This window comes from Etheostoma cragini, chromosome 9 (assembly GCF_013103735.1).
Source record: "Etheostoma cragini isolate CJK2018 chromosome 9, CSU_Ecrag_1.0, whole genome shotgun sequence".
Lineage (NCBI taxonomy): Eukaryota > Metazoa > Chordata > Actinopteri > Perciformes > Percidae > Etheostoma > Etheostoma cragini.
Window position 1 is genome coordinate 6,337,339 of NC_048415.1, and position 19,478 is coordinate 6,356,816.

A 19,478-nucleotide genomic window follows, 5' to 3' on the forward strand; every position below is an offset into this window, starting at 1 on the left:
TCATTTCTCGTTCTTCAGCCATTCTGTCATTCTGTTTGTCCTCTATATATTCATTTTGTCTGCTTCAACCTGTCACACCTTCTGCTAGCAAGACAGGCACACCTTGGGGCCTAGTGTGCGTGTGTGCGTGCGTCCGTGCGTCTCACCCTGATGGCTGGCAGGTAGTGGGAGAGGACTTCTATCATCTCAGTTGAGCCATATGGTGTCTCTGATTTCACTGCCTCAATAATCACCACCATTACTCATCTGCATACGCAAGCACGCACGCACATATCCATACTGCCACACAAACTCATTGTTACTCTCAAGGGCTTGTGACAGAGAAAGGACAAATTAACTAATTTTTCATGATGAACTTTACTTTGAAAGCAGCAAATAAGCACACATGGCCAGCAAACAAGGGCATTTTGTACAGTTAAACCTGCTTGGTTGTGTTTGCCTCCCTGTCATCTCTTAAAAAAATGATATTTGTATAAATCCAAAAGTATACCATCGTAAGGAGCATTTTACCAACTAGAAATAGCTGTGCATTTAGAGGTAATTCATCCTCATTTCACCCTTACTGCAACTATGTGGTTTCTCAGGCTAATTCATAGTGATTAGCAAGCTATGGGTCAATGACTTGTTAACTTCTACCTCTGATGGAGATGTCTGTTGCAAATCATAATACAGCCAATTAAAGATGCAATCTGCTCAGTGGTCTTGGACTCATCCGTCTCTGTCTTATTTCTTACTCCAGTCCGCCCCCTATTCATGCCTCCAACCTGTTCATCTCGGTCTATCTGAATATTTGTAACTAAGAACAAGGACATAATGAATAGTACTAATACTCTCTGAAAGTAATTACAAGTGTGTCCAGAATAATTTGTAAACTAGGGTGTGTAAAGAAAAAATTACAAGATGATTGCATTCAAAAGGCTTATCATAGACTATATGTTTTAACACAGGATAAAATACACAGTGTGATATCTTTTATACTTTTAATCCCACATCTAAATAGACCACTGTTGCACCAATTTTGACAGATTTCATCCACGTCCACTTTGCTACTCCAGCCCTCATTTTAATGTGATCTCTGAGTGAGAGACCGGCATTAGATCCGTGTTAGAAACCTTGAGATACCAAAAAAACGCATTACAATATCCATCACAAGACAGCAGCAGGCTAACTTTCCCCACCATGAATGAAGATATTGTGGCAACAATAACACAACCAGCACAAGCTGTTTCCAAGTCCCTCACTCATCATCTCAACATCTCCACCTCATTCCAACTACCTCACCAGCGTTTAGTTAAGCGGCTCCTACCATCTGTATTTCTCGTCTTCATTCTGGTACAGTTTGCTAACATGTGACATATCATTGGGTTTCCCAACCTTCTAATAAGGTTGTCTTGTATAGTCTTGTTTTATAGCCCATATGTAGTGAAGATAATAATGTGCCGTGTCTGAAAATTTTTATGTAGGGAGGAGGGAAAAGAAAAATAGCAGAAATGGGGACAAGAGATGCGACAGACAAATGGGACGGAGAAGGAAAATGGAGAGAGATTTAGAAGATGAGAGGTGTCAGTTATTAGACATAGCATTATCTAGAGGGAAGAGTACCTGTCCCCCACCATAAGCAACTAGGTGGCTAAGGCACGTAGTACGCTCAAGTCTTTCTTAACAAGAAAAGGAGTCCTGCATTGATCTAGCAAAGTACATGGATAAGTCTTATGTCTCCCTTTTTCCTGCCTCTTTCTTGGGTATTTTAAAAATGTCCACAACATGGACTGACACACTTCTTCTCTACCACCTACCAGTGCTTACATCAACAAGGCCAGTGACTCCTCACAGCAGGTGACCCTCATCGACTCGCTCCACTCCCCCGAGGGCCTGGCAGTTGATTGGGTCCACAAGAACATCTATTGGACTGACTCTGGCAACAAGAGCATCTCCGTTGCCACAGGAGACGGCAGGAAGCGAAAAGTCCTGATAGCCACTGAGCTGAGCGAGCCACGGGCCATCGCAGTGGATCCACACCAAGGGTAAGTGGGAGTTTTTTTGACAGATGGACAAAGCATATGAAGATGGCAAAAGAGTTGATGGAGAGGTAGGGAAGGATAGAGGCAGCGAGAAAGAAAGGGTGGCCGGACAAGCCTTTGGGCATTATTGTCATCTCTGAATAGGGAATGTTATTATAGAAAAGATACATTTTGTTTAAAAGTAGGCTTTTAACTTACCATACCAACATTCTTTGTAGTGCTTCACTGTTCTATTAAGGTCAGGCAGCTTAACAATTATTTGGAGATACAATGTGACTCTTATTTGCTAGCATTAAAAACATGCAAATTAAGCCAAATTTACACACAGACATACACATTTAAAAGTGGCCCAAGTCTCCAGTACCAGCAGTTTTGCACAGTATGTAGTTATCTCGAGTGCCTTCAAGGTCTGTTTCAGAAGTAAAACTAATTCATTTTGGCAGTCGGACAGTAACATTGTGTGAGTACAGTAGATTCAGTTGCATATACGTTTTAAAATGTACTATGACATATCACATATAAAAATTCACTGCTCCTGAAAAGTGGCTCTTTTTATCTTTTTTACTGAATTGCAGCCATCCATGTCTATTTTATTTATGTGTCTTTCCACAGGTTTATGTACTGGTCAGACTGGGGAGGTCAGGCCAAAATCGAGAAGGCTGGGATGAATGGAGTGGACCGACAAGTTCTGGTGTCTGAACACATCGAGTGGCCCAATGGAATAACCCTGGGTAAGGAGGGACAGAAAACATGAAACTTTGAAAGTGCAAGTCTCGCTAAAGAGGGCATAGAAAACAATAAGATGATACAGGGACAGGGAAATCAATCAACTCTGAGAGCTGTTTTAAGAAAGAAAAAAAAAAAAAAAAATATATATATATATATATATATATATATATATATATATATATATATATATATATATACTATATTCATGTTATTATGCTGATATTGGTTTTGGAGAGAGAGAGAAAGAGAGAGAGAGAGAGAGAGAGAAATACAATGCAAAGAGAGAGACAGATAAAAACAAAAGAGAAACAGCAAGAGCTTAGAGAAGAAACAGTCCGTGGGTGCTGCAACCCCTGAATAGCTTTTATTGTTAAAGCTCAGTTTGTGTCTGGCTCTCATCAATCAAGCCAGCGAACACGGGCCTCAAAATGAATAAGCCAGGCGCTCTGTGGCGTCAATACGTCCCATCATCCCTTTCAACTCCCTCTGCAGCACCAACCAATTTTTCTCAGCTCTCCTTGCCTGAGGAGAAATAAAGGTCACACTCTGTGCAATTGAGGTGTCACTACATTTGTATGAAACCAAATTATTTTTATGGCAAATGAGAGACCTGGCCAGACCACTGTGGGAGAACGGGTGGATTATTTTCCCTTTGCCATGATTTCATTTAGAGCAGATTTTCTGAGTCAGGAGAGGTGAAGGTATGAATGTAAATTCATCTTTTTCTTTCAGCCATGAAAATGATGAATCAGTTCCTTTGTTTACAGTTTTCAATGACTTGCCTATTACATTCTATGCATGTGATCAAACTCCTGCTTTTTTAAAGTAGATTTCCTTGTTATATAAAAAGGGAAATAACTGCCATCATTGTCCCAGTCTGGAATGCTACCTGAATGTATGCTAACAAAAACTTTTTCATTTATTTGGACAATGTTGTCCAAGATAAAGTAATTGTTTTCTGCTCAACCTTCACCTAAGGGTTTAACAACTGATTGAAAAAAGGAATTTGTTTTTTAAAAAGCACAGCGAGAAGAGTTTTTATTACCTTTTGATGCTGAATTAATGTCCATACTAATAACCATTTATTTTTTTTTGTGTTTGTTTTTTGAGGCTGTCCCACTTCTGAGTTTAAATTAAAGTTGTGCTTATTATTCTACAGCTCTGTTTGGGCGATAAGAAATGTTTAATTTGAAATGATAGATGTGTAAAAAATACTTTATCATGCACACCTGTTATAAGCAAAGTCATACTTGGATTATGTCCCTTGCTGTCAAATTTGATGGAATCTTTAAATTTTAAATCTAAATTTTCAAGTCAACTACAGCGTTTCTTTGTTGTTCATAGCAAGAGCACAAAAATGGAGTCCTAAAGAAAACAACATAGGGGACCGATACATGGTGATAGAATTGTAAAACAGCAAAGTGTTCCTTTATCTTACTCCAGCAAGACTGGTCAATTTGCTCCAGGGCACATTTATTCTCCGCCACAAAGAAGTCAACTGGCAATATTACAATCACATCTGTGTTTTCTCAGCGCAGGACCTCAGCCGTCATGTCAAAGAAGATTGATGGTGTGGCTACTGGGCCATTACATTTATATACCTCTCACCTTAGGCCTTTTCTCACAAAATTACCTCTCTCTCCATGTATCTCCTTTTTCTCTTCATTGGTTTTGCTCTTTCTCTCTCTTTTTCTTCCTCTTCCATCTTCTTAGACTTGTCCAACAGGCGTCTGTACTGGGTGGACTCCAAGTTGCACCTGCTGTCCAGTGTAGATCTGAATGGGGACAACCGCAAAGTGCTTCTGTCCTCCCATCACCATCTGGGACACCCCTTTGCCCTCACTGTTTTTGAGGTATGAAAGGATAATAATAATTATAATAATAAAAACAATGACTTAATCGGGATGCAAATGGAAGGTCCATAGTGCATTCAAGATGACAACATTTATAAACATAGCAATAAATCTACAGTTCAATTCAAATATCTCTCAGAATACTTGAAAAAGAAAACTTACAACAATATGCTTTTACTTGTTATCCCATTAACCACAGATTTTATCCAGTTTTTTACTACTAGTTATGTATTTCCCATTTTCCAGAGCACACCAAATTATTTAGTTTCCTCCCTTCAATGTAACTGTTGCTTTTATGTTGCTATTAGTTGTTGTGAAAAGTGAGTCTTGCAATCTTGCCAAGGCCTTTACAAATAAGGGTTCTCTTAAGCAGCCAAATATCCAGTCTTGGGTATTATGGGTTTTCACAAGCAGTCAAGCACAGTCAAACATTTTAGCATTTGAAATATACTAGAGCCCCACTGTGGTATTTCAATATTAAAAGAAAACAAGGGAATGCTCAACTTGAAATACAATATATTTATTTTCAATTTCCCACAATGATACCTGGCATGGATTGCCTGCACACTTCCAAGTGTTTGCAGGAGGTCTCTACCTCAAAGGCAATCAAGATGCTTATGTCCTTATTTGACCTCCAAAAGTAAATAAACACAGAAAAATAGGTTTGTCTTCACTTATCTTTGCCTTCACATATCTTATTTGTTGATTCCCATCTTGGCAGTGTATTTTTTGATTTTAAGACAAACTTAAAGGGTAAATACAGTTTGTTTTTTCCAACCTGGACCCTATTTTCCTATGTTTTTTTGTGTCTAAGTGACTGATGGGAACAACAATCTTGTTGTTCCCATCAGTCTTGTTTTGCCGCTTGTTTCGCCGCTGCTGACTGTAGCTTTCTCACTTAATACTGGACCAATGTCATAGATTATTGTTACCATCAGGCACTTAGACACTAAAACATAGGAAAATGGTGTCCAGGTTGAAAAAAAACGGCAGTTACCCTTTAAGCACTAGACATGAGTTTTAGCTGTTATTTTTTAAACTAGAGTTGTCAGAGAGCTTGACTGAGAAGAAATGTGAGATGGAGATGTTTTAAAGTATAGTAGCAAGATAAACCCAGAGAAGGAATGAGGACTGAGCAGTGTAGTCACAGGAGAGTACAACAATCGATGAAACTAATTTGGGTGTATTTATTAAGGCAGGAGTGAGTCTTTTAGAGCCCCTCAAGTATAGATGATGTGGAAGGTGGAAAGAGAAGCAGAGGAGAGCAGATCAGAGCAAGGATGAAGGCCAGAAAGAGGGAGGCAAAATGTGATCATCCCTCTCTTTGCTGCACACGCTGCGATGATGAGAAGTAAAGGGAAGAGGGGACATCCATCATGTCCAGCTGAGTGTGCCTACATGTGTGCTTGGATGCGTAATGTGTAAAAACAATTAATAGCTTTAATATCCCTCAGCTCTTCTGTTCTGGTTATGATACAGACCAAATTAAAAATCCTTCAGTGGTGCAGCAGATTGTCTTGGTCCCTACAGACACGATAATGGGAAGTTTGTTTCTTCGGACTTGCCTGGTTAAAGTTGTGAACTGAAACACTGAACCTTTTTTGTCCATTTAATTTAGTCTGTGTGTTATCTGGGAAATGAGCCTCAAGGCAGCATTTTTGACTCAGGGTCTGAGTCTATGTTAACCCTTCTATTGCCCTTCGTGTCAAGGTACTTGTTTAGTTTATTTAACATGTCTGAGTGCAGGATGGGTCTCGGGACCCAAAGGACGAGATGAGGCTATTGGGATACGCGTTTCAAGTGCAGAATGGGTCCCTGGACCCGAAGGCAGAGGCCACGGTACCAGAAAAATACCATTGAATACAGGACGGGTCTTCGGGACCCTGCAGGACAACACAAAAACGCAAAATGCTTATTCGGCTCAGTTTAGCCCAGTTTTGTGACATGCCATACTTTACACCAGATACATATAATGGTGCAGAGGGTGATGATAACCATAATAATGGATCAATAAATCCAATTTTGACAACTCCTGATTCTGTAGTACTAAATTGGCAGTGATTACAAAATAATTGCTATTTTTGATGAGGTTTGGTTGTCTGCCACAATGACTATGCCTTTGGTGATTAACAGTTAATTAATCAACAACTATTTTGATAATGAATTAATCGTTATAGTAAGCAAACATGCAAAACAAAGTTTCTGGCTCCGGCTTTTCAAATGTGAGGATTCCAGTTTTTTTTTTTTTTTTTTTTTCATATACAGTATGACATGATATTTGATTGTTTTTAAACTTTTCAAATGAATACATTATCTCTAGCTGTAAAAGGCATTTTTTCCTTATTTTCAAAAATGTTATAGACCAAAATGACTTATTGAGAAAACAATCGGTATATTAATAGCTACTTAAAACAATAATTCGTTATCTTTCCATAGAGTATAAGAAATGTTCAGAAAGTAACATTTACCATTTTTCCTCTCAATAAGGTTAAATTGGAAGATCACAAATAACATTTATGGGATCTATGTAAAACCTTGTGCAATTGAAATCACCATAGAAGCATTCTGTTTCTATCCATGCCCATAGCTCTTTTGAGAACGTGAAAGATATGATGTTTTACAAATTTGAGTTTTAAAGTGTGTTATGGCCTGCACAGCCCCTTACATTTAGTATATTAAGTTATTCCACTTGATCATATCATCTTCAAACTTTAATGCTGACTTTCTTAATACTTCAGGGGAAAGACACAGGGTTCCTGTATCAAAGTCTGACAACCACACCACCACCGAACACACACATACAAACACCTACAGTCAGTGTCCACCCCCTGCCTCAAATCCAAACCCTAAGGAAATATAGATTACAGAGGCATGCAGAGAATAGTGTTTTCTCTTTCTCTGGCTTTAGTATTTTTGCATTACTTGCATTACTTTTTCCCACTCTTAGAGAAGAAGATGACATGAGTTTGGCAATCCATATAAAACAGTCAGCAAGAAAGAAAAACAATGGTGCTGAGGCACCATTGGATTTAAACAGGTCTCAAAAGCCCAGCACAAACACATAGGTGTTTTCATTTATCTTATTTGATTCAAGCTCTGCTCAGGTTTAAGGCGGGTGGAGCTGGGCTGGGAATGACATGACCTCACCAAAACTACAGTTTACAATAAACTAAAGCGTGACACATGACAAAGTGGCATTCGTTCGTCCTCATGAAATCGGTGGGGCCAGAAACTTGGTAACGTAGTGACTACTCGCAGGGCTTCTTGGTGGAGTGCTGTAGATGGAAAGCTAACAGTTAGCTCGCTAGCTGGTCCAGCTAGGATAACACTAGTCAGTAAAAGTAGCTTTCAGAACCTCATTTTATCCACCATTGCATACCAGTTCCTGTTCAGTCACTCAAGATGGAAAATAAAACTAACATTTGTACAAATAGTTAGCAAACTCAGTAGCTTGTTAGCTAGCTTGGTCATTAATTACACAATAAGTTCACAGAGTAATCAAAAGACACAGGAGGTTAAATAAAAGCGAGTGGTTCAACAGAGCTACAATAAGGTACAATAACTTCCTCTATTTCAGAATTTATTGATTTCATCACAAAATGTCAAAGTTTAAAATCCTGGGTAGGCCTTTAAAGTCGTATTTAAAATTGCATACTGTGGCACCCAGAACCAACAAAAGGATACAATGTTAAAGTCTGATTGAGATTATGAGTAAAAATATTGACTGTATAGACGGTAGATAATGTGAAGCTGCCTGTCTAAGTCAACCAGAGCTGGTTGGTACTGACACCAGAAAAGGACACACATTCATCAGTTACACAGGGATTAGTCTCGCTTTGCCAGACCTTCCTTCACAGCGCTGTGAAGGATGGGATGGGAAACAAACACGCTCTGGTTTATTGGTATGTCTTTAAACCAATCACAAACGTCATGAATGGCGCTTAGAACTAAGCTCCAGTGCCGCTGCAAAATAGTCTCTGGAAGGAGCTTATTTTGGTGGAACATTTGTACATTCAAAAGTTGTTTTAGTTGTGCAAAAGAAAACTCAGATTGGAAAGATAGTCTAGCTAGCTGTCTGGATTTACCCTGCAGAGATCTGAGAAACAGTTAACCATAGTCCACATAAATTATCCAGAGTCTAAAATTATAACACAAAGAAAGCGTTAGGCAAACGAAATCCGGCCAAAAAGAAGGACATACGGCAAAATTTCTAGCGACATTGCAGGCAATCCCGGGAGTGGAAAGTTGTGGGTATAGACTACACACGGATCAATTAAATTAATAACAGTCTAAGTGAATATTGAAATGGGAGTTACTTGACCACTGCTTTAACAGAATAGTGAGGAAAATGTCAGTCAAACCTTATCTGTCAACACCCACAGTCCAGATGAGAGGTCTTATCAGCTCAAATAACTAGAAACACCTGTGTGGGTGTGCCATGCATGTGAAAAGGCTTTAACGTTCTTCTACAGCTTAGTGGAGATTAACACAAAATGTGTCCTCATATCATTCCTGCACAAATTTAACACCAAGCATTTGTTCATAACACCGGCTGATAAGAACAAATACATACAATAAAACCTCAACAATCAGGCTCTGAAGGTTGAGTGTTGGCTTGTTTGAGCTTTCATTTGTAGTTTTCTGGCATGACATCTAAGTATCAGGTAGATGTTCCAGTCAAAAAAGGCTCAGCATTTGTTAGAAGGTCCTTCTGGGACAAAACCATCAAAGGTTGTTCTCTCCTTGACCCGTGGAAGACTTCGTACCCATGTAGATGTAGTCCCGCCCCCTTGACAACCACAGAAAAACAGCTATGACTGACGTGATACAACGTTGTGTTCAGGATAGCTTTTGAGTGTGCCTATGTCCCCAGTACGTTTTGTGTGGAAGATTTGCCTTGATCTAACAATGAAGAGCAATGACCTTCTCAGGTCTGCATTGCTGTTTGAAGCTTTCAATGTGAGGAAAAGGTGACAGATGCAGAGACTGACGGTACAGAATTGCAGAGACTGACGGAGACCGAGAAAGACATCCACAGAGACAGAAAGGCAAAGGGAGAGATGAAATGATAGGTTGGAGTATTGCTTTATCAACATGGCTGATATTTGTCTTTCATTGTTTGAGCGCTGCTGTCATATGAGTAAAGGTTATCTGAATCCGAGTGAAGGGGAGATGAAGCGATAGAGAGCTCAGAGAAAGATGGAAAAGGAGAAAGTGAGAGAAAGGTTAAATCAACTGATAACCCAGCACAAATGGAGAGTGTGGATTACAGCTATGACTGAAGCAAACACAGAGATACACACATACATAGGTAGACGCACACACCAGGCAAATATGTGGCCGGACCCCCACAGGTCAGTGGCCTTTAGAAAGACCATGCAACTGTTAACACAAGCTCAGTCTGATGAAAAAATGCCTACACAGGCCATCTTTCCTTTACCCACTCACCTCCTGATAGGCCTTCAACATCTGTGTGTGTTCTTTTGCTCTCATTTAGAGTTTTTCTTAAGTGATGTGTGTCTGCATAGGTGAAGCAGTCTGCAGTCGTCGTAGAAACCAATTGTCATAACCATTTGTGCAGCTTGTACTGTAGTATCCCTAAAAAGAATTGTGAGTAGGTGAAGTGAAAGTTGAGACAAGCTCAAGCTTATACAAATGCAAATATGGTTTAGCTGCCACAAAGGTTATTACAACCCCCGTTTCATCACGTGAGGCACGATGGCCCCCAAAGCATTTTTGCCATACACAGGCATTGGAAAAGAAGTGACTTTGACATGGTGAACATTATTTAGCTATGCTACAAACACATTGTACGGCCAGCAAAATGTCGAATTACGTCTAGCTTTGCACTGATCAAAACCCTAAATTGTTGCGCTGAGTAACACTGATGAGTGACGTTTTGATCTTCAGATATTACAGCTTTTTCTGTCTTTTCTTTTTTTCAACTTGTGTGTACTGTATTTTGATAAGGTCTCTGTTCTTGTTCAGGATCACATATATTGGACCGACTTGGAGGATGAAACGATATACAGTGCCAACCGACTGACAGGACAAGATGTGGCAAAGGTGGCAGAGCACCTCAACAACCCCCTGGACCTGGTGGTGTTTCATGAACAGAGGCAGCCCAAGGGTAAGACATGCAGCAACAACAATATGACATGGACACGTTTGGTGCTTTTTTTGTTTCTAGGTCTGTAGCAGCCACATCAGAGTGATTAGACGAGGAGCTACAGGTGATGGGTTTGAATTGCAAACTGGGGATAATGGGCTCGGATCATAGTTGCTCCATGTAAAATTTTCATTGGTATATTATTCCCAACAAAACCTCAACTAAAATTACCCTGAGCAGAGGTTAGCATCAAAAAGTATAAGTTAAAACGTGTGTGTTTGTTCAGTGTTGATCAGTTACATAATTTGATAACTTCATCTAAGCGCCTCTAACCCATACAATAAACTATAACCAAAAAAGTAATAATCCTTTTAACATCCAACTCCCTGGTAATAAAGCCTTGAATTATACATGTAGCCTACAGTACTAAAGGATCCACTTAATCCATAAGAACTGTCTGATGAAGTAATAAACAAGTAACCTGATGGTGATTAGATTGATGTGTATGTTGTCCGTGTCAAATGATGTGTTTTGATGTAGTATTTTTCCCAGGATGGAGGCAGCTGTGCGAACGAGCATCTGCGTGTGTGCATGCTAATTTAGCGTGTGTATGTGTGTGTGTGTGGGGGGGGGGGGGGGGGGGGGGGGGGGGGGGGGGGGGGGGGGGGGGGGGGGGGGGGGGGGGGCTTAAAGCAGTCTTGTCTGAGTGCCAGTGGGGAGCAAATTGCATTCTCTTATTAATAAATCAAGAGTTTTTCTTAAAGAGATACCACAGAATTAAGCAGATATTTTGCAACAAAGTGAACAACCAGGCCTCACTGGACTAAACGAAGACACACTGACTCTAGCTGCCCTGTGAGGAGGTCTGAATCATAAGCAAGATTCTTGATAAAATGCACAGTGATTGAAAGCAATTTGCTTTTCATATATTGTTATTCCTGTCAGAAAATGTGCTAATCTAAACAACCCAAAAGGGGAAGAGCATCACACAATACACCTCCACACATGTTGAATTAGTTGGAGCCATATATCAACGTGCTTTGAAGCCTTTATTCTATGTTTTAGTTCTTATTCTAGACCTAGGGGAGGCAGTCAAATAAGAGGAGAAGGGGACAATGAAGCTATCGCAACTTCAAAACAACCTAATTTTGTTAAATTGCGTCTTTGTCTATCTCTTGTATTCTACTTCCTTTTCCTCAAAAGTTTTTCCTCATATCCTTCCTTCTTATTTTGTCATATGTATATTTCCAATGCTTCATTTTTTCTTTCTTTCTGTTCTTTGATTTCTTTCCCTCCACTTTTCTCCTTTCATTTTCCATATTTCTTTCCCCAGCATCAATTGTACATTTGATAGTGTGTGTCATGGCATTTCAAAGACTTGCTGTTACTTAAAGAGACTCATTTTCTTTTTAAAAATGAAAGGCAGGTATATGCAATATTTGGAGTTTCATTCAGACAGCTGTTCATATTATATACTTGCTATTAGGAGATACTGTACGCCAAGCACAAATGTACTCCCAGCTTATTAGAATCTCACTGTCGTGAGGGATGTTGCTGCTTCCTCTGACGAGTGATGATTTCTCTGATCTGCTGCTCTTTAAAACGATGCACAAGTCAGAAGGCAGAATTAACCGCAACCTGACCTATTTCTGTTGCTTCCCCGCATGACAAGAGTAGCAATATTTTTCCATGACACTGAGTCTTAGGTTGGGAAACTGCGTGTACAATTATTATTTGAGTGCAGAGATTAAAAACCAGACACCCGTGCCTTAACCAAAGCATCTCTTTACTGTACCGGAAACAATTATAGGTTTCTAAATAACACTTCAAAATGTCGTCTTAGCATCTTTTTCATATTGTTTTGCAGTATGGTACACAATAAGATTACTAGATAGTAAGTAGAGCAAGTACTTTGGTTGATTAGATGTTGTTTACTACAACTAAGCTAACAATGTTCAAGACCCTGAACTCTGACTTGATGTTAAGGTCTAAATTCGGGGTCCATTATTATATATTATATATATTACATGTATTAAATTTGTATTACCGTGTAAAACATTTAGAAACTTTTGTTTGCCCAAAGGAAGTGAATTAGAATAAACCTATGCTAAGCTTCAATAAACGTTCCCTTTAGATATTACAAGTGCTCAAACCAGAAATAATTCATATTAAACGGACACACAAAAAAATTCCCCTAATATTAATGCACTTATATCCAGAAATATCCAATAGATAAAATGAAGAAAAACAATTACGTAATCCTGTGACATATGCCAAGGTGTTTTGCTAAGTCATATACTTTTGTCTGGTTGAAATTTACATTTGTAGTCACTTTTGTACAGAGACTTAGATTTTTACCTCCGCCAAGGAGGTTGTGTTTTTGGTTGGCATGGGCCAAGGAATACCCATAACATTTTGGAGAGGATCTGAATCTGAATCCACATATGATTTTTCACTTTCATTAACATTGCGAGATATGTGTTTGTGCTGCATTTATGTACTGTTGGAAAAATAGGAAAAATTAGTTCCCAACTGGGAAAATTCAAACTGCACTAACACTGTGAGATGCATGCATTGACGGAGGTCTGCACTCTTTGAGTGGCCTTCTAGTTCTTTGTGTTTTTCTTCTTCTTTTTTTTCTCTTTTTCTTTAAATACCAGTACCGGCCTAAACATTTTACAATTACTCCGATGCTTTTGATGCTGACTGAGACCACAAACTGGGGCTTTGTCTTTGATTCTTAATGGCCTTTTTTGATTAACTATTCCGCTCTACAGTACACGCAAACCTCACCCTGGAGGTGGGATTGGATTTCAATATAACGAACATTTAGAGAAAAAGCACCAAGTTGTTATTAAATGTTATACATTTCATGGTTATTTAAACAGTTTTCAGTGGAGATTTAAGGCTTTAAATGTGTAAAGCACTTTATTTCATTTCTCACCCTTTAAATCCTTTTTTATTTCTGCTTGTGCATATCCAGCCCCAGATACCTGCAACTTGGGCAGTCTGCCTAACGGTGGCTGTGAATACCTCTGTCTGAAGGCCCCCCAGATCACAGATCACTCTCCTAAGTACACGTGTGCTTGTGCTGATGGCATGGAGCTGGGACCAGACATGAGGCGCTGTGCTATAGGTAAGTCGGTCACGCTCTGCAACCAATAAATCACAGGAGTCCAGGAGCGCACCTAATAAAAGGGATTGTGCTGAGAATGTCACATGAATTGTACATCAGTGTAATCACAGTGACATGATGGAGTGCCATGCTATACAGATATTAAACTGGTTTCACTCTCTCAACACTGCTAAAAAGAGTCCACCTCCTAATTAAGTATTTATGCATGTCTTCAAGTAAATGTTTTGCTGTTATCTGTTCAGTAGATTGGATGGTATCTAACCTTATACACGGATGGCTATGGGGAACATTCCATGCACCGTAACAGGCTGAAGGAAATACAAATTGGTTATTCTTTGGTCTCTTGGGATAACTTGAATCTTGGCTTGTCGTTTCAAATATGATTTAGGTTCTGCTCTTACCAGAGCTAGACCAACTCATTTCTCTATAGGTTTCAGTGCTAGCTTCCTATACTTGTATTCCCACGTGTGCCACCCACCCTGAAGGTTAACACTTAAGGACATCCACTTAATTATTTTAAGATTGTCAGTAACATGTATACAGTAAATAATTAACATGATAAATACTGCTGATGGGGAATTTGTCTGCTCATACACTGTGCATAATAAAGTGTATATATTCATACCCATTCATATTCAGATTTATCTTAAACCATAACAAATAAACGCTATTTTCTATTGCAGCTTTTATCCAAATTGAGTATTCACCAGAATCAGCCTTCAACAATGCTAAATCTTATCATATTGTATATATTATGATTGATTCGAAAGCCAATTCCTCCAGAGAATTTGGTACCTCTGCTTAATGTAACGCTATCTTGGGAAGCTGGTCGGGGATTCTCCCATCTTACCTGTGTTTCCAGCAAACCTCCATTATTTCACCAAGCTTATTTCCCTCTGCTCAACCAGTCCCCAGCCTCCTCAGTCGGCACATTGTTAGGTTGTTATCCTTAATAGACCTGCACTGTTTCATTTTTGAACAGGTGAGGAGAAAGCAGCTGAGAACGAGACGTGATAATAAATGTAGGCCACTGTTCAGAGAATCCCTCTGAGAAAGGAAGGGGAGGAAATATGATCATTGAGTAGAGAGAGAGAGAACGAGAGAAAAGAGTGTTAAAATTTTTGGACTTCCTAATGTGGTACCAATATTTCTGCTGGGCCCTGATAAAGGTTTGATAAAATCCCCCCTAAAATTATTTTCCTTTTGCTCTCTGGTTTGTTTCTCTGTCTTTATAATTAGCACTGACCATTAAACCTAATGATTATGTATTTGGAAATCAATCAAATCACTTTTGCTTTTTTGTCTGATGACATATATAGAAAGGTGTCAATGGTGACCTGGGGATATGTGTTATGTGCAATATTATATTCGAGTTGATAAAAAGATGCCAGTTGAGCTAGACATATTATATACATACTTCTTCCTATGCAACAATGTTAATCCTCACTGTCCCTCCTCAATAAACAACCAAAAAGATGACTTTTTAAAAAAGGTGGTGAAAGTGATAGATGATATACCGTACACTTCCCTTCTGGAAGTGTACTTTTCCTTCTGGAGACAAAGCAGAGGTTCATTAGTCAAGTTAATGACTGTTAATGTAGAAAGCTATGGCACTTATTGTGACTATGGCAATAATTACTTTTTATTGATTTTACAGAATCACGTGATGCAATATTGTCATTGTTCTAAAACGTCTGTTATACAAATAAAGGATTCTAAGCATAAAAAAACTAACTACTGAAGTTTAAGAGTTTGGTCTATGTAATGCGTAAAAGCAGAACGCAGTTAATTGGTTTGAACATCGGTTTTAATACCTTATGGTATAATATTGCTTTTTTAAACTCAGGAGAGCTGGGAGTGTGTTAGCCTATAATCTTTTCATGTCCCATTACATGCTGGGTATTGATGCACACAGCCAAAATACTGCAACTGGTGTGGTCAACATTCTTGCCAGCTGTTAGCATAAAGTAAAGTAAAACCTGGAATACTTGTCCTATTTCCTATGTGCAGTACGACCAAGAACAACCACAACAACAGCTGTACCAACCACCTCCACCACCACTACAACTCCCACCACAACCACAACAATAAGCGCTACAACAACTAGCACAACTGTTACCAGCACCACGACTCCCCCTACCACAACCACAAGCTCCACTAGCACCTCTGCTGCTACGACATTCAGGCCCACAACCAGAGGGCTGACTACACCTGCCCCACCTCAGACCCCCAGGAGAACCTCTACGGAGCCGCCTCGGACCCCTTTGGCCACGAGCACAGAGACGACCAGTTTCAGCAGGACCAGTCAGAAGTCCACATCCACACACACGCCTCTACTGGGCCCAGTGGCCCCCAATAGCATTCAGAGAGAAAGCAACACCAACCTCTCCCACAGAGGTAAGAATTGCATACAGTATGTTTGTCCTTCTGTGAGTGTAATGCTCTATTGCCATCACTATCGCTACCACCTGCCATCAAAGCAGCAGGGAGTAAAAAAAACACTACTTGCATCAGTTTCCCTCCCCTCTCTCCGGCTTCTCTTTCCCCTTCGTTTTTTATTGTCTGACCATCTGTCTATCTACTATCTACTAGTGTATCTTTCAGCCTACTTGCGGTTGGTCCCCCATGAGCAGCGTGTAACAGAGCTGTCAGAGCTAACAAACGACAGTCCCCTCCATTCTCAACTTACACCTCTCATCACTCTTCATCACTTTCTGACAGCCTCTTCTCTTTGTCGTCCTCTCCCTCTTTCTCTCACCTTCTCTCTTTCACTGTCTCTCGTGGCATGAGTTCTTTCTCGCGCCAATCATGCTTTGCTGGCGGGCCAAAAAAATACCAGACAAGCAAAGACACCAGAACATAACAGTAGTACCAATGCTTTACAAAGCCACACTAAGACTTAAATTGCATTTAGAGGCAGAGAAGAACCCTTGATAGCACCGCAAAGCAAAATTGATAAATCACTGTGTTGCATACCACATGCAGTCAGATTTTTGTTGAAGACATTTTTTTTTTCAGATTTCGGTTTGAATTCTTGTTGCCATAAACTCTCCAAATTGCCTTTTTATGTGTGGATTTTTTGTGTTCTACTTGCTCCAGCGCAATTGCATTTCCCCTTTTCAGACCAAAATAGGAGACTAACAGTAAAACAATGTCTAAACATATGGTGATTCATATAGTTACTTACAGACTTTAGAATAACATGTAGCTTACATGTCCTATATCTGACTGACTTTAAAGATTAAATATAAAAAGAAGAGGGAAGTAAAAGAAAAAAGCTGGTTGGCAAATGAGAAAGACCGCTTTCTGTTTGAACCCAGAATTGACCATATTGCATTTACATCAGTGACATTTCTCATTATATTGAGAAACTAGGGGAGCCAAGACTGAGATTGAAAAAGCTTTACAGAGGAAAAGGAGAAAGGAAGGATGATGAAAGTGGGTGTGAGAGTTGGAGGAAAAGGAAGAAATAGCGACATAGAGAGGATGGGGAAATGAATGATAAAGAGCATGGAGTAAAACTAAGGATTGTTAAAAGAGAAGGTACAGGGAGAGGCAATAAAGAGGCCATAGAGGAAAAAGAATGAACAGAGCACTAAACTGAACATGACAGTCCAGCACTTGAACAGGGAGGTTGAGTGTTATAAAAATAACACACAGGAAACTGCATTTACAGGAATAAGAAATATGGGATGGAAAAAAGGCAGGAGAGAAAGTGATTTTCAGGGAAGCAAAAAGAATGTCTGCTATATCTAGTCTTATCACTTTGGGGGCCTGGGTTTTTCAGAGTTACTAAAACGCAAGAACGTTTCCTCTAGTCTCTGAAGTTGTCAGCCTCCTCACCACACCACAAGTGCTCCAGATGAGAGGTGGAGCAGACACGGATGAGAAAATGGGGCATGATGCGTCTCCAAGCCCATGGGCCATGTGTTATAATTTTCAACTCAGTGCACACTGTCAAGTGTGCCAGCATCAGCTGTTACACTTGTACGGCGCTCTGGATGGCATGGAGGAACAAGGAAGAACCAGGAGCTTCAGGAATAAAAGATAAACCGCAGCTGGTAGAAAGCTCATATGCATCTATGCTCTTACAAACTTGAATCTTCACTAATTATTCATCAGTCTTTCTTGTCTGGCTTAGACCATGTGTTTTCCAAAGTTTTCATTTTAATTTTTTTTTATGACCAAATTGCCTGTTTGGGTTACTGCCCTGTCACTGCAGCTCCGCACCAAAACTGTGTCTTTTGAAACAAAATGGAAATTCTGAAGATACCAACTTCATTTGATTAACTCAGACTGATAAATGTTGTTAGAATACCTTTTTGCACAAAACCAGGACTGTGGATTTTGTAGCCCATCACTTGCATTGCAAGCATGTAAGGAGGATACTTTATTGGCCTGTATGAACAAGAGGAATGATTACGGCATGCAAAAACTGTTGTGTAACTGTGCCTGCAGATAATAATTAAGTTCTTATATGTTGACTTTAATATTATCTACTGTAGGTAACCTAGACATTAAGATAGGTGTTATTTTTAAAGGAGCCAAATATATTGTAGGGATATAAATAGTGACGTATCATAAAGGCAAACAGAAAATTCTTTTTGAACTTAATATCCCTCCAACAATAATGTCTTAAGGAAATTGACTTTATTCTTCCTTGATTTTTCATTTCCTCTCTCTCTGCCTTTAAGACTGCTTCTTTCATAACTGCTGCTTCAATAAGATTCTATTAATCCAACTTTAGGAGTCTTAGGACCCATTGCACATCACTTATACTTTAAGAAAAGCCAAATTCCCTTCTGCTGACTCAGGATGCCGACGCCTCACTGCTCAGTCTGAGGTCATATCACCTGCTTTGCCTTTGTATGTTACCGTATGTCTGTGTGTGTGTGAATGTGCAGTTTATCCTTTTATATGAATGCATCTATGAGAGAAAATATGTCTTAATTGCATGCCCCATTTAATACCTCCCATCTGTGCGATTTCCATGCACACAACTGCACAGAGACTCTTTCTAGATTGAGCTAATTGGTATGCAGGACCAGGACTGTGATCTTGTGCTGTGCTCATTGTCTGTGTACGTGTACGCAATTCAGCAGTAAGCCAAACTCCATTCAAAGGAATACGGAAATCAGAATACAGCATCCTCGCTCCTAGTGATGTAATCTACATAGCTGCTAGGCACTAGTGATTTAAGTATGCAGTCAACATGGCATGCAGTAAACTTACAATCCTAAAACATTCATCACAAAAATAATGTCCAGAGATTGTTCTATGGTCTGACGACCAGAAAAGATGGATTGCAGCAGATGAAATGTGAGTCCATTTAGCAAAAATACGGCTGCATACTAAAAACTAAAATGGCCAACTTCCTGGTCTGGGTCAAAGTGCATATCAAACTAAAATAAATGTAAAGGGCCAGTAGGGGGGTTAATTCACTAAACCTGAAGGCAAAACACTCCCCGTCTGACATCTGTAAATATGCAACACATAGATAACTATACAGCTAATCCAGCCTCATCCCTATTTTTTCAGAAGGAGAATGATCTTGGTTACAGGTCACCTTGAGGTTTACTTTGCAAACTCTACCACCCACTTACCTACTTCGATGTTAAGACATGAGTCTT

At 39.6% G+C, this 19,478-nt stretch overlaps 1 protein-coding gene across 4 annotated transcripts in view; it reads left to right on the forward strand.

Moving 5' to 3' along the window:
- lrp8 (low density lipoprotein receptor-related protein 8, apolipoprotein e receptor) overlaps positions 1 to 19,478 on the forward strand; it is a 176,839-nt gene that overhangs the window by 140,089 nt on the left and 17,272 nt on the right. For all 4 annotated transcript variants that reach the window (XM_034881051.1, XM_034881052.1, XM_034881053.1 and 1 more), the window contains exons 11-16: positions 1,800 to 2,024; positions 2,634 to 2,752; positions 4,464 to 4,603; positions 10,592 to 10,733; positions 13,696 to 13,848; positions 15,859 to 16,245. In XM_034881051.1, coding sequence (XP_034736942.1) covers positions 1,800 to 2,024; positions 2,634 to 2,752; positions 4,464 to 4,603; positions 10,592 to 10,733; positions 13,696 to 13,848; positions 15,859 to 16,245 — 1,166 coding nt within the window. The remainder of the gene's footprint in view (positions 1 to 1,799; positions 2,025 to 2,633; positions 2,753 to 4,463; positions 4,604 to 10,591; positions 10,734 to 13,695; positions 13,849 to 15,858; positions 16,246 to 19,478) is intronic.